This window comes from Zonotrichia leucophrys, chromosome 3 (genome assembly GCF_028769735.1).
Source record: "Zonotrichia leucophrys gambelii isolate GWCS_2022_RI chromosome 3, RI_Zleu_2.0, whole genome shotgun sequence".
In the NCBI taxonomy this organism is placed as follows: Eukaryota; Metazoa; Chordata; class Aves; order Passeriformes; family Passerellidae; genus Zonotrichia; species Zonotrichia leucophrys.
This window is the reverse complement of record NC_088172.1, coordinates 100303841-100316361: the sequence shown is the minus strand read 5'-3', so window position 1 is coordinate 100316361 and position 12521 is coordinate 100303841. Positions and strand designations below refer to the sequence as shown.

Sequence of the window (12521 nt, the reverse complement as noted above, 5' to 3'; positions counted from 1 at the left end):
AGCCGGTGGTGCAGGGCTGCAGCAGGTTCCACCAGAGGCACTGGCTCGGGCAGAGAGGCTCCAGTGTGGGCCATGCAGATGGACAGACAGCTCTTGCTGCTCGGGTCCTGCAGAGGAGCAACGAGGAGCGGCAGCGTGCTGTACACCGGGACTGTGCCCAGCCTCTGCCCGTAGCAGGGTTCTCCTGGCTCCTCGCTGCCCCGGTGCCTTTGTAGGGTCATTCACAGCGGTGCAGACCGGGATCCGCCATCAGTTTAACAAACAGCGCGGCTACAAGGAGCCCCCGGGCGGGAGGGGAGCGGCGTCGCCTCCTCGCAGCTCGGGGCACCGGGGGCGCTGGCAGGAGCATAGGAGGGTACCGGGGGTACGGAGGAGCGCGGCGCGGCCTCCCCGCCCCGGGCCGGCTGGGCTCTGCTCTGCGGGGGATGGCGCCAGCGAGCCCCGAGCACCGCGACGGAGGCACGGGGGGCCGAGCCGGGCGCTGCCTGGGGGACCCCGCTCCTCCCGACCCCGCCCGGTTTCCGGTGGCCGCCCCTCCTCCGGAACCCCTCCCGGCGGCGGCGGGCGGGGCGGCGGCGGCATGGCTGGGGTCCGGCGGGCACGCTGACCGGCACGGGGGATGGCGGCGGCGCGGAGGATGGCGGCGGTGCGGGCACTGCTGGTGCTGGGTGAGTGCGGGCCGGGACAGCCCCCGCAGCCTCCCCCGGGCAGGGAGCGCGGGTCCCGGCGGCGGGGCGGGGGCGGCGGAGCTTCGCGCCTCCGCTCCACTCCGTGCCTGGGCCGGCGGGCGGGGGTCCACGGCCGGCCCCGGGGGGGTGAAGGTGGAGCGGCCGTGTCCGGGGCCGAGCCTCCGGTGGTCCGCGCCCCCCCGGCTTCCCGTGAGCCCGGCGGCGATGGGGCCCGCTGGTCCCACTCGGGCGCGGAGCGGGGGCTGCTGGGGCCCCGTCTGTTCCCGGTGCGGGCCGGCCGCGCCCCCGGCCCGCCAGCCCCGCCGTGCTGCGGGAGCCGCCGGGGCGCCTCGCCCGGCTCTCCTTCCCCGGCGTGCGCCGGCTCGCCCTGCCCGCCCGCCCGCTCCGAAGGGGGAGCGTCGTGCCGAAATCCACGGGGATGCAAATGCGCCAGGCATTTGCTGGCTGGAGACGGCGAACGGGGCGGGCCGGGAAGGGTCCCGGAGACCCCTGAAGCGGGGCTCGGCTCCGACCCGCGCCCCGCCGGCCCCGGGGGCAGGGCTGACACCGGGCAGGCTGCGCGGAGCGGCGCGGGGTTTTTCCTGTGAATTCTGCTCAGATCAGACTCCCGAGGAAAAACAGCGGGCCCGCGGTGAGCTACCACCCGTGGAGATGGAAATTGACCTGCCGGCCGCCGAGGGGTTTTTGTCCCTTGCTGAGCGCATCTGGATGAGCGCTCTGCCCCGCCCCCCGTGCCGCTCACTCTTCCTGCCCGATCCCAGCTCCGCGGCCCTTGGTTCTCGGGGCTGCTGCTGCTTTTCACAGTGTAACTGCAGGGCCTGAGCTCTCCTCCTCTTGCTCTGCCCCGTGGTGTTTCTCCCCACTGCCCTCCCCGCACCATTTTCCTTGTCTGAGGAGCCCAAGGTCTTGGCTGTGCGTTCGAGCCGCAGGGGCTGTGAGCTGTGTTCCAGCCCGGCTTTGAAGGGCCCCACGGCTGCCCCGCGCCACATCACCTTGTTTCTTCACTTAGGAACCCTGGCAGTCGCTGTGTGCAGTCCCTTCTGTCCCACCGCGCACAGTTGTAGAGTTTGCTTTGCAGTTTCTGCTGTAAAATCAAGAGCAATCTTAGTTTAGCACCTGGGTGGAATATTGCCTCGGAGGGAAAGATATCTGCTGGGCTGCTGCCCGCCCATATCTGGAGCCGTGGCTGAGCCCTGCTGCCAGGCGGCAAGTATTGTCCAATTTACAGCTGATAAGCAGGGAAAAGCAGCACTTACTTAGCTGATTAGCGCCGTGATTGCCATCCGCCTTGGCAGCCTCTGGGAAGGCTGTTCTGGCGGGGGAGTGCCTGCTCTGGATTGAAGTGGAAGGGCCCTTTGGAGCTGCCACAGCGGTCACCTGTGTGCCAGGATGCCACCACTGGCAGCTGGGATGTGCAGCCCTGCCTGTGAGGGCTGTGTGCTGCCTCTCCTGCCACTCTGCAGTCGCTGGAGTTTCTGTGCTGCACCAATCCTTGTTTCTCTTGCTGAGCAGGATCACATCCTACAGCACTGGGGGTGACATGCAACTGTCCAGCTCGCAGACACTGAAAAATCTCAGGTGCCACCAATGTAGCCAAAACGTGCAGTTTGATGTGTAGCTTTTACAGGCTGCAGGTAAGTTTTGTAGGCTGCAGGGCATTGTCTCTCTGCCTGTGGATGGAGTTTGGAAAGAGCACCATGGAAAGACCTGGGAGGTGTGGAGTATCCGTGCCTCACACAGGTCCTTTGCCATGTATGTGTTCCAGAAGTGCTCAGTGCCTGGGCTGCTGCTCCCTTTTCCTCCACTTCCATTGTTCATGAAGCTGTGATCTTTCTGGCAGTGGCACTGCAGCGTGCCAGATGTGTGCTGACTTCTGCTGGAACATGTGGTTGAAATGCTAGCAGAGGAAATATTTGCTGAGTCAACTTTCCTTTAAAGCAAAAAAAAAAGAAAAAGCCCCAAAACCAAAAGGTCTATTTTGTTCTGGAAATGCCTCGATGTCCTGTGTTGTGCTGTGTGTTTCTGTATGGCAGTGCTTTTCTTGTGCTTCCTAGCAAGCCTGGTCTTAAAGAAGAAAATTTATGAGAACAGGAATGATCTGATCCCCCTTGGGACTTGGCTGTGTGCAGACAGTGCTCAGGGCAGGCTGGAACCTCCAAGTGCCAGGAGCTTCAAAGGATGGCAACTCCATAGTCCTGGCCATAGGCACTTTGTCTGCACAGTGGGCTCCAGAATCGCTGGGAGGGGGTCTGTCATGTTTAAAGATCCCTTAAAGATGTGTTCTGAGCTCTTAATCGACCTGGAATGAGACCATCTTCTAAAGGCAGATGGGCAGATGTTTGAACTGCAGCAAGCACCGGTGTTTAGTTGCCTGCTGGGTGATGAATGTTCGTGTTCCCTCCCAGTCTGCTGAATCCCTCTTGTTCAAGGGATGTGGGGGAATGGCAGCTCACATCTGCTAATTGCTCAGGTGCTAGGTCTCACCTTGTTTGGCCAAAGGCTGCATCCAAGCAGATAGGTGTGTGTGTCCTGGGAGGGCAGGCTGCACTTCCTCTGAAGGAATGGAGGGAAGAAGGTGGGAAAGGGGTAGGAAGAGTCTCACCTTGAGGCAGTGGGCAAGAACATGAGGGCCAGTTTGGCTGTGAGTGATAAGGCACTTCAAAGGGATCTGAAAGCTGTGGGGTCTGGTTACAGGTATTTACTGGAGGATCTTTACACTAATATTTTTCTTGCCTTCGTTTCAATTCATCTGCTATTTAAGTTGCAAAGATCAAAGCTGTATTCCAGCAAGCACACGTGGACTAAAGTAAATAGCAGGACCTAGTACACCTCTTCCCAGTGAATAAACACTCTTTCCTCTCTGAACATTTTCAAGCATACCTCTCAGGCCTGGAATGCAAAGTATTTCACATTAGCAGTGGGTGTTTCCACTGCTTTCGATATTTGGGAACTTGGAACAAATGCTTATTTAGAAGTGGACAGACCTGGGTACAAACGTGCTCTTTGTGAAGGCAGTTGCTGCTGTGGTGTTTGGAGGGAAATTCCCCTGGGACTGGAGGACATGCAATTGTTTGTGCAGACCCCAAGGAACAGTTCTCATTCTCCTGGCATGAAGTGTTGGTCTCAGGGGCTGGGACAGGCAGCTCTTTGGAGGCCTGGAGGGCAGCAGGGCTAGCAAGATGCTTGGCAGATGCACAGGAACATTCCTCTTGGTGAGGTTTAAGTTGCACAGGGTGTTAGCTTTGGGTTTGGTGGGGTTTGCAAAGGCTGTGAACCAGCACAGTGGATTTTGCTGTGTAAGGGAAAGAGGCAGCCCCACCTTTGGCATGGCAGTACCTGCTGGAGAAGGCTGATAGTGTCTGAGGTGGCAGAAGGGCAACTGCAGTGTCTTCCACCTTTACAAGAAAGGAACCATGTCTGTGAGAAGAGGAGGAAGAGAGATGGAGAAATAATAATTTGGCAGCTGGTAACGTGTTGTTTCCTGGGCTCAGTGTGTTTCAGCATGGCAGAGGTGCCAAGGTGGATGGCCTGATTCCATGTCTTGTTCCTTGCCTGGAAGATATTGGGAAGCGGCATCCCAGAGCTACTTAAAAATACTTTTAGTTTGTTGGAAGAACAGATATTGTATTTCACAGAGGGGTTAAAGGGCTGTGCTGTGCCTCCAGCATACCTTGTGTGCTGCCTTGCCTGAAAAAAGCAATCATGCTGCTGGACACAGAAGGATTTGTTCTCTGGGGGAGACCTGATGAGGAAGGAGGCAGGATGCTGAAGGTTTTCAGGCTTCTCATGTGGCTGCTGCTAGAGCAGTGGCCATTCCCTGGGTTCTGCCATGGTGTGGGGGCTCTGCACATGGGTCACATCTTGTTCCTGATGTCCGTGTGAGCTTTCAGCAGCCCAGAAATGTTGGGCTCTGGTTTCTGGGAGGCTCTTCAGAGGGAGTTGCTTGTAAGGTCAGGGGCCCTGGGCTCTTGTAGAAACTTTTTTGCTTCCTTCATAATGCTGACACTGCTGAACCACAGCATATGGAGGCAAGCACACAGATTTTTGATTCTGGAGGATGTGGCCTGTTCAGAGTCCTGCAATTCCACCTCCTTCATGCTACCAGACCCTGTCAGGATCTGCTGTGCTGATGAGCTGTCAGCTTTCCCCTTTTTCTTGCCTGCCACAGTGGCTGCTTTCCTGCACTGCTGTTGGGTGTTAGAGGAAGGAGCAGTGTCAGGTCACCCCTGAAGGGACACAGGACCAGCAAATCCACCTTTGCATTGCAAGGGGAGCTGTTGACTTTGCCATTTGGTTTAGAGTGGACAGCTGGTGTGCCTAAAAAAGGCCCAGACTGGAGGAAGGATCATCTTTGTGCAGAAGACCATCTCCTGTTTCAGTCTTCCTGTGTCTTCTGAATATGCAAGCAGTAGGAAGGAAAAAAGCTTGCAAGACATAAATGGATGTGTGTTGGTTTGGGAGCTAGACCAGAGTCTTATTTTGCAGGAGGCACACAGGTGTCTGTAGTGCCAGGGAGTGAAGAGCTGGAGGAACAATTGTTCAGGGAAATGGGTGAAGAAGAAGAGTGAAGGCTTCTGGAAATGGTGAAGAAGAAAAGTGAAGGCTGACTGTAGTGAAGCTCCTGTAGGCTCTTGAGGTTGGAGGCACATTCAGTGTTTTAAGCAGCTGCAACTCTCCAGGTTCAGGCTCTGGATCCAGGTGCTGCTTAAATAGAGGCTGAATAGGTTTGTCCAGCATTTCCTATTGTCTCTGCCTTCTTTGGCACGGGACAGCACAGTGAGGATGAACCCATGCCACCCAGTCACGGCAAGGACTCCATTTCTGGTCATTCCTTTGTTCCAGGGAAATAGTTGGCAGTCAGCACTGTTCTGTGTTTACCTGTGTCTCCTTTTAATCTGTGCAGCTCTTGCTGAGTAGCTGTGGAAGATCTTCAAGCCAAAACACAAGTGGTCTTTGTTTTAAAGCATCAATTTGTGTTGGCAGCCAGGTCTGCAGTGCATGTGCTTTTCATTGACTGCTGCTTCGGCTCAGTTTCTCACTCCTGCCAGCTCTTTTTTAAACTTAATACAGAAATGTTTTTCCTGAGCTTAAAAGGCTGACCTGTGCAGTACTTCCAGTCTTAACTTAAGCCTGGTCTTTTCCAGGGAAGCAGTCTCTGTCTGGTCACAGAATAGGTTCCTTACCTGTGCGTTGAGAGGTGACTAATGCACGCTGTCTGATCAGCAAAGAGAGAGGCAAGGGGGGGACTTCAGAGGGGTTTGCAAGTTTCTGAAAGCCTGAGCTGTGTGCCTGGGATGAGCAGTTTCGGTGTGCCTGCTCAGCTCTGCCTTTCCCCAAGCCTGCTTGTTTAGCAGTTTGGGAAAGTTGATGGGTGGGCGCTATTTTGATACTCTTTGCAGACTGTTACTGCCTGGGGCTGCTCCTTTTATTTGATCAGCTTTCAAAAATCCATCCTCTATTCTCTCATTTTGACCTCCTGAAATTGTTCTGCAAGGGGGCCTCTTCTGAGAATGCATTCTAATCCTTAAAAACTGTAAGTGCCATCCAGGGCAAGGCCTGTGTTGTAATTAAAACATTTCTGCTGGAAGTGAAGAGATGAATGCTGAGGTGTTCAGGTGCCTCCGAGAGCAGAATAAAAACTGAGTCCAACTGCAGAATTTAGGATTAACAGTGAGGAGCACTTGTGAGCATACAGATTGTGTGTCAGGGAGGAGGCATGGCTGGTTTTAGGTGGTGATTCCTCCTGTGAGATGGTGCTTGCCAGTGGGATACCAGTGGTGTGTCTCCCCCTTGTCAGATTAGGCTCTGACTGGAATGCAGCAGGCAGGGATCTGGCACCTGTGAACTGGAGCGTGCACAGGGCCCCTGAGCATCCATGAATTGGATCCAGCACTGTCAGGTGGTCTGCACTGCACCTCTGGGAGGTTGGGATGGCTTGGGTTATGGTTGTATTGTGCAGGATGATGAATGAAGAAAACTGACAGCAGCAGATTTCTGTCTGGAAGGTGGTGTGACACATTTGATTGCAGGGCATGAGCCTTCCCTCTCTGGAAAGCAAGGTGTTTCAAGGTGGGAGAAAGCAATGGGCTGCTGCCTGTGCTGGGACCCAGGGCAGAAAGGAGCTGGGGTTTGAGTGAGGATTACAAGGCTGTTTGTATTTCAGCCCCTGCCTGACCTGTGTTCAGTTCCTGGGTGAGAGCAGTGTCTGTGAGCGCTGGGCTCAGACCTTGGTGCTAACGCCTGAGATGTTTGTAGCTCTAAGATAACAAGGCTTTGTAACTTTTCCTCTCCTGTGATGCTGTTGTGAAGCAAGGTTTGGAGCAGCCAGGACTGCACCCTCCTGCTGTTGATTTGGGCAGTTGGCTCTGTCCTCTGTCACTCCAGAGCAAAGCCAGACAGGTCTGTCCCCAGAGCCATGGCATGTGGAGGCCAGGTCCCCTTCTGGCTGCAGAGGGGAGGCTCTGTGTGCCTCTGGGTGGGAAAGGGGGGCTGTCCTTTCTGTGAGTGATGCTGGCACAAGATAGGCACGGTATTGCTTAAGACCTGCTCTAAACTCTCTCCTCCGTGCAGTTGCTCATTGGCTTCTTTGGGAGCACAAAGGAAGCCTTTGATTCAAACCATGCAGTGGCTGTCCAAATGGTTAAGGGCAGGACAAGCTGCTGCTTGCAAGTGCCTTTATTGCTGCACTGCAGCGTGCCTTGGTGTGTGTCCTGGCTCTGCTGTGGCACGGAGCTGCTCCATGCTGCTGGGCCTGGATCTCTGAGAACCATTCATTGGAGAGAAGATTATGGATTTGTCTTTCCTAGCAAAGACAAGACCAGAGAGAATAAAATCTTGGAGGGTGCCACAAAGGGCAGTGCATCCAGTTCTCCTTAACCATTCATGGGAGCATGGATGGGTTTGGGCTGCTGAGATCAAGTTGTGCAGTTGCCTTTGCAGAGGGACCAGCACCACAAGTCTCTTTCAGCAGTGGCAAGAATTGTACAAATTGTCTGGGACGAAAAGAATCCAAAGCTTCTCATGAGTTACTTGATGTTCTTTGTTCCTGTCCATCCATATGGGCTGCTGCAAACACCATGAGCCTGGCACACACCTGGCAGGTGCTGTGGGGCTGCCAGTTCCTGGGCTGGGACTGCTCCTGCAGCAGTGAGATTTTGCTCTGTGGTCATTCTTTCCTCCAGCCAGGTTCAAGCAGTTCTTTGTTCACCACATTCCAAGCAAAAGCTGAGTGACAAAGGCAGCACATCTGATTTTTTTTCCATCTTCTGAGTTAACTCCTGCTGGCTCTCCTGCATGTTGTGTGAGTGGAGGAGCTGCTTGCCAGCACTCACCCTTCTGCCCCTGCCCTGTCTCTGTTTGCTGCCTTTTCCTGGCTCAAGTGCAGCTGTTCCTTTTCCAGCTGTGCCTCCCATCTCCAGCTCTTCCTGATTCCTCTTCTGCATGCAGACCTGCCATGGCTTGCCACACGCCCCCTTCTCAGACTCTGCTGCTTGGTTTCTCTCCAGTGCCTGCCTCTGGGCACTGCTGCTCTCCCAGGTGTGGCTGTGGCTTCCTCCTGCCATGCAGGGATTGCCTTTGTCTCCCTGAGCCTTTCCTCCAGTTCACAGCAGGTGATGGGAAATCAGGGCAGGGCTGCTGAGATGTTCAGCTGGTCCTTGGAAATCACGAGACTTTCTGGGTAAGGATTCTTCTGCTCAGCTGGAGAAAAGTCTCAAAGCCACGTGGCCTGAAGCAGAAAGCATTAATCTGAATGGTTAACATTTGGGCAAGGAAATAACAAAAGGCTGTCATCCTGGGCATGCTTCACCATCATGTTTTGTTTCTGTGGCCTTGCTGGGATTTTGGCCTGCCTCTCACTGGCTGCTGATGCATTCCTGCAGACAAAGGCCTGCCATGGGTTTGATGGAGCAATCCATTATCCCTGTGTTGCTGAGTGGCCTCACTGGGCAGCAGGCACCTGCTTTGAGCTCCCCAAGACCTGCTTGCTGAGTGTCTGCTGCCACTGTTTGTGTCCTTCCTTGCCATTTGGTTGCTTAGGGTGCCCAGGTACTCTTTGTGCTGGTGGCTTTGTACTGATACTCTTACTGACTGTCCAGTAAGAGCTATTTGTCCTGCAGGTGTATTGGAAATCAGCTTTTCTGCTGCAAGGGAGAAAAGCACTTATTTTTCAAGGAGATCTGGTTAGGAGGAATTTCTGTCTCAGTGAGTGTGATATAGCCAAGCTTATCTTTAATTTGACACGGGGTCTTTGCATTAGATTTATATGTAGCAAACATTCTGCCTAGTTATTGATTTGTAAAATATTCCAGAAAGTGCCCTGCTGCGTAGTCTTCCCACTCAGGGACTTTTTTCCATTTTTAGCTGGGATAATGTAGCAATGTCTCATAGAGAAGCTACCTCTTAATTAATATTGCATGAGCAGAAGAAATATTAGCTTCTCCATCTGCTTTCCTATTTTTGTGGCTTTTAATATAGATTCATAAATGGCTTTAATGAAAATAAACAAGGAACTGTTCTTTTCTGTGCCCTCTTTGCTTCCAGAGGTGATGGTGCAGGTCCAGCCTCCCTGGTGATGTTTTTCCCAGGAGGTGAGTCCTGGCCAACAGCACAGTTGTAAATGATGGCTGTGAGATGGGGCTGATCTTCAGCTTTCTAGCAATGCAAAGAGGAGGATCTGGGAGAAATCTGCAGGACAGAGCTGGAGACAGATATGGGGAGTTGTGGGTGGTGCATTGTAGCCAGAAGGAAGCCAGTGGCACCTGGATAGAGATGGATGTGCAGTGCACAGCAGGCAGTGTTTATGAACCAGCATTCCTGGTTCACTCTGAGGGTTGGCACAGAATCCCTGTGAACCCAGCAGGGAGCCCTGGGCAGCCAGTCCATCCTGCTGAAGCTTCAGAGGCAGCCAGAGCTCAAACCCCAACCTTGCAGAGCCCATTTCAGGTGTCTCCTCAGCGCCTTTTCACAGCAATTTTTACTTTACAGCACTGTGGTGGCTGCTAGGAAAGGTGATTCCCTCTCCTGGGAGCTTCTTTCCTTGCTGTAGGAGGGGAGCAAGCAGGTTTTTACCTTTGGTCATCCAAATGGTGAGGCAAGATGCTCCAGTGAGAGAGAGCCCCACAGTGCAGCAGTGATCCATGGGGAGCCCAGCAGTGGGGTTGCCCCATTCTGGTGTTGTGTGGTGGCATTTCCCAGCCTCCATGAGTTCCCCCTGTTCCTGGGAAGGCAGAGTGGCTGGGTGGGCTGTGCAGAGGCAGCAGCAGGAAGGAGCACACAGCAGTTGCCAGAGCATGGGTGTCATTTTCAAGAGCATGGCACTGCATGAACCATTTCTCCCATGAGCTGTAAGCTGTCTGCAGAGCTTGGCCAGCTGGATCTTCATGGCAAATCCATCTGAGTCTCCACAGGCACAGAACTAAGGGAAACTTAGCTGTAAATATACTGACATGACCTGGAGAGAGATTTAAAATATTTATCCTAGAGCAGAGCTTGGGATATAAATAAGCTCCCTGTCTGTTTCCCTGCACGCAAGGCTCAGAAGTGCAGCTGTCCCTTTGTCCCCAGCTCACAGAGTCTTGCTTGGGACCAGCAAGTTGCTTATGGGTGGGCTTGAAGTCCATGCAGATGGTGTAAACATGGAGCTGCCAGCAAAATGGAGAGGGTATTTGCAGTGGTGTAGATGGGAATTTTTGACTGCAGCTTTATCCCTGCTGGCTCTGCTCTGTAGCTCTCGGGGTATTTGTGGGGTTTGCTGCTGGGCCATGTGCTGGGTGAGGTTGTAACCCTCTCACCTGACCCCCTGAGCAAGCAGGATTTGCAGGATGTCCAGACAAGCACAGCCAGAGGGAAGCACAGGTTTGGGTGGTACTGGGGGTGTTTTCCTCCTTCCAGTGGGTTTGGTGGCAGCACGCAGAGAAGCAGCTCACTCAGGCACTTTCAGGGCATAAATAAGCTTCATTCTGCAGCACACAGTCCTGGCAGGAGTTCTGCATGCCCACTGCAGCCTTGTGAGCTCTCTGTGTGGAGGGGAGCTGGCTCTGAGCAGCAGCTGTCTCTAATGGTGCTGCATTGCTGGAGCAGCTGGCTCTGCTTGCAGGCCTCATGTGCTTGCTGCTCCTCTCTGCTCTGCTTCCCTTGCCCTGGCCTCTTCCCACCCCCACCCCCTTTTGTCTTTACAGCCTGTGCTCCCATTCTCTGCAGCGCCTGGCTGGGGCTCCTGTTTGCTGAGGGGAAGTGCCAGACGGTTTTATGGAGCTTCTTCTGCTTTTTCCCCTCATCTGGAACGGTGTTTCAGCTGGAACAGGAATCATGCAGAGCCCTGGCCAGGAGCTCCATCCACACACACACACACACAGAGTGCTGTTCTGGGGGAATCCCTCTTGGCTGGGCTTGGGATGGCAGCAACAGCGTCAGCCTTTGGCCCTCAGCCTGGGTGCAGGGATGTGGGGATGGATTGGCAGGAGCTGGGGTGAAACTTGGAGGTGCTGGCCCCAGCTGCCCTGGAGTGATACCTGTCCGTGGTGTGATGCCTGTCCCTGGTGTGATACCTGGAGATCTGGCCCCCCTGCCCTGGGATGAGCTCTGAGCCACACAGACCCTGTCCTCACTGCCAGCCCCAGGGCAAGCAGTGATGAGCCAGCCCTGTCACAGCTCTGCCTGCCTGTTCTGCACCACCTGGGCTCTCCTCTGCCAGCAGCAGTTTTGCTTCGTAAAGACATTTTCATTCTCACATGGCCCATGCTGGAATTGTGGGGGGAGCATCATCCTTCAGGGCCAGGCTCATCCTGGTTCCACTTGGCATCTTTCTGCTGTCTTTCCTTTGGTGGGAGAAAAGTGCAGTCCCTCTGCTGTGCTGGCCAGAGCTCAGCCTTCAGATCCCTGTGGATCCTGCCAGCAGCACACATCAGGTGTTTGTGAGGAGAGCAGGGAATTGCTCCAGGGCTCAGAGCAAGCCTGGCAGAGTTGGTTGGCAGGACCAGTGGGTGCAGCAGGTCTGTCAGTGCTGCTGAGTCGCTTTTGAAACGTTTGTGTTTCTCACTGGGGCTTGGCAGTGCAGCTGGCAGTGTCTGCTCCGGAGCCTTTGGCTGATGCCCCATGAAAGATGATTTCATTGGGCCAGCAGGATTCCCAGCTTCTGTCCCATTTGTCCCTCTGTCTCTCTTTATCTCCTACAAAGATGTTGTCCTGGAGGTCCCATGGCCACCAGTGCCTGTGATGCCCAGCAAGCAGCACTTCCTCAGCCAAAACTTCCTTTTCCACAGGCTGGGGGCCAAGTGGTGCTGCCAGCCCCAGCTGTGCCCTGAGTGTTTGGGCAGGAGGAGCAGTGACCTGGCTGCTGTCTCTGCCCTCTTCCTCTCCCAGCTCCGCTGCACTGCACTCAAGGCTTGGGCTGGTTTCTGGGCTGGCTGCTCAGAAATGGTATCTGGATTTCTCTGAGGGGCCTGGGAGCACCCAGTGACCCAAAAGAATGGCATGTTTCCCTGGTGCAGTGTCCTGTGGAGGTGCCCATGTCCCCTCTTGCAGCAGGTGCCAGGAGCACGGGCACAGCATGGCTTGGAGCAGTGTCAGTGTGCTCCCAGGGCAGGCAGGCAGCTCCTGCAGCTCCAAGGCCAGTTGTTCTGGTTCAGCAGCCCCAGCAGTTTCAGGGAGCCAAGGAGCTTGGCTACCATGGGGAGTTCCCTCTCCTGCTCCAGTTTTTTCTGAGTGAGTGAGGTGCTGAGATATTGGGAGAAGCTGGCACAAAGCTCAGCTCACAGTTCAGCCCTGACATGTTCTCCTTAAAGACCACTGGCAAATCCCACAGCCCTGGGGACAAACTGTCTGCCCCACAAG

General features: G+C 54.7%; 1 protein-coding gene across 2 annotated transcripts in view; it reads left to right on the top strand.

Moving 5' to 3' along the window:
• Positions 1–563: 563 nt before the first annotated feature.
• PTK7 (protein tyrosine kinase 7 (inactive)) overlaps positions 564–12521 on the top strand; it is a 34312-nt gene continuing 22354 nt past the window's right edge. For both annotated transcript variants that reach the window (XM_064709572.1, XM_064709571.1), the window contains exon 1: positions 564–668. In XM_064709572.1, the coding sequence (XP_064565642.1) occupies positions 620–668 (49 nt within the window). In that variant the 5' untranslated portion in view covers positions 564–619. The remainder of the gene's footprint in view (positions 669–12521) is intronic.